This window comes from Cyprinodon variegatus, unplaced genomic scaffold, assembly GCF_000732505.1.
Source record: "Cyprinodon variegatus isolate N-32 unplaced genomic scaffold, C_variegatus-1.0 Scaffold48, whole genome shotgun sequence".
Classification (NCBI taxonomy): domain Eukaryota; kingdom Metazoa; phylum Chordata; class Actinopteri; order Cyprinodontiformes; family Cyprinodontidae; genus Cyprinodon; species Cyprinodon variegatus.
In genome coordinates, this window is record NW_015150501.1 from 1,511,332 (window position 1) to 1,512,983 (window position 1,652).

The 1,652-nt window shown below is 41.1% G+C and overlaps 1 protein-coding gene across 2 annotated transcripts in view; it reads left to right on the forward strand.

Annotated features, from left to right (window-relative positions):
* The first annotated feature begins 252 nt into the window (after positions 1 to 252).
* The window catches only part of LOC107082212 (tubulin beta chain), a 4,312-nt gene continuing 2,912 nt past the window's right edge, over positions 253 to 1,652 (forward strand). For both annotated transcript variants that reach the window (XM_015370762.1, XM_015370763.1), the window contains exon 1: positions 253 to 427. In XM_015370762.1, the coding sequence (XP_015226248.1) occupies positions 371 to 427 (57 nt within the window). In that variant the 5' untranslated portion in view covers positions 253 to 370. The remainder of the gene's footprint in view (positions 428 to 1,652) is intronic.

Below are 1,652 nucleotides of genomic sequence, written 5' to 3' on the forward strand. Positions count from 1 at the left end.
AAGTAGGAGATACAGAGATGATTTGTCATGGCTGACCCAGAAAACAGCTGTAAAGAATATTTCTGGATACCAGCTGGTAAAATTTTGGTCAATCTCCTTTTCTTATTTCCACTCCCTGATCTGCAGACTGGTGCTCCTCCCTGCTCAGACCTCCTTCTCCTCCCCCAGTCTCTTCTGTCCAGCCATTCAGCGCTGTGCAGCAGCTGCGCGCAGGCGCGTCCTGGAACACAGCGTAGCCCCGCCCCCTGCTGGATGCGCTCCAGCCTTATAAATCCATTGTCCAGCGCGAGCTCGTAAGGGACCTGTCGGCTCCTCGTGCTCTCCTCACAGCATCTATTCGCTCCTGTCTTAGAAAACTTTCATCTCCATCATGAGGGAAATCGTGCACATCCAGGCCGGTCAGTGCGGTAACCAGATCGGTGCCAAGGTAAGGGAAATAAACTATTTTATTTGTTTGTTTCTTTTTGTTTTTTGTTTTTTTATCTTATTTCTTTTGGATATACAAATTTTGTCTCATAAATATATTTCTACTAAACGTTATTATTTCATCCCAGTTCATATCTCATACATATATTGTTTCTAATGTTTCTTTCTTTGTGGATCCTGTGGAGTGCGCTATGTGGTGGGTGGGTGTGCGCTTTGGAATAACGGTATAGCGGCTGTCTTGTTGTCTCGACTGTTTTTTTTTTTTTTTTCACACCGGGCGTGTCCGACTTCACAACTCTTTCCATTCACTTTATCCATATACACCATCTATAAAAGGAGAGGAAGAGAAAAGAGGGTAAACCAAGCCTATTCTTTCCCTATCAGAGCCCCCCCTCAGTCTGAGCAGTCTGCTTTCCTTTGTCTCCCACAGAAAGACATGACCGGCATTTCAGACAATGAGGAGCGGCCCAGTTCTTCTCTTTCTCCCCATTTGGATCAGTTTGGATCAATAGCTTCTATTGATTAGATTTTTTTAATTCTGTGGAGGCAGACTGCAGTTAAAGCTCTCCAGATTAGGCTGTAGTGGAAGGGTGTGGCATGAATAATAGGTTGAGGAAAAACTGATTTCTAATTCTCACTGCTACTCTTTAAAAGCTTATTATTAACAGTGTAAACTCATGTGCAGCTCATTGATGATTTGTGGATATTTTTTTTTATATTTTATCTATTTTTCTAATTAAAAGCGGTGTAAGAATCTGCACGAATCGATTCAGCATCCATCCAGTCTTTCCTACTATCTATAGTCTACAACAAAAGATCACCCTTTCATTATGGCAATCTTAATGTCCTGTAACTGCTAATTTAATGGCACAGCACATGTTTTGGTAGGGCTTCCACTGGTATTGAAATATATCTTTAAGATCACTCTATACAATAGGCCAGCTTTTAGAGGCTGCCTCATTATGCATTACTTGCAGAGGCGCTTCTGTCCTGAAAAGCCAGACCCTTCTTTGTAATCGATGTCTTCCCCTCTATAACCAAATTAAGAACAGGGTGGGGGAGGAATGGAGGAAACAGCTGATGCATAGTGGATGTAGAGGCAATTGCTTGAAAATGCATTTGCTTGGGGTCACTCTGTAGAATTCATGGTTAAAACATGCGACTTCAGATCAGTATATATATACATATATATATATATATATATATATATATATATATATATATAT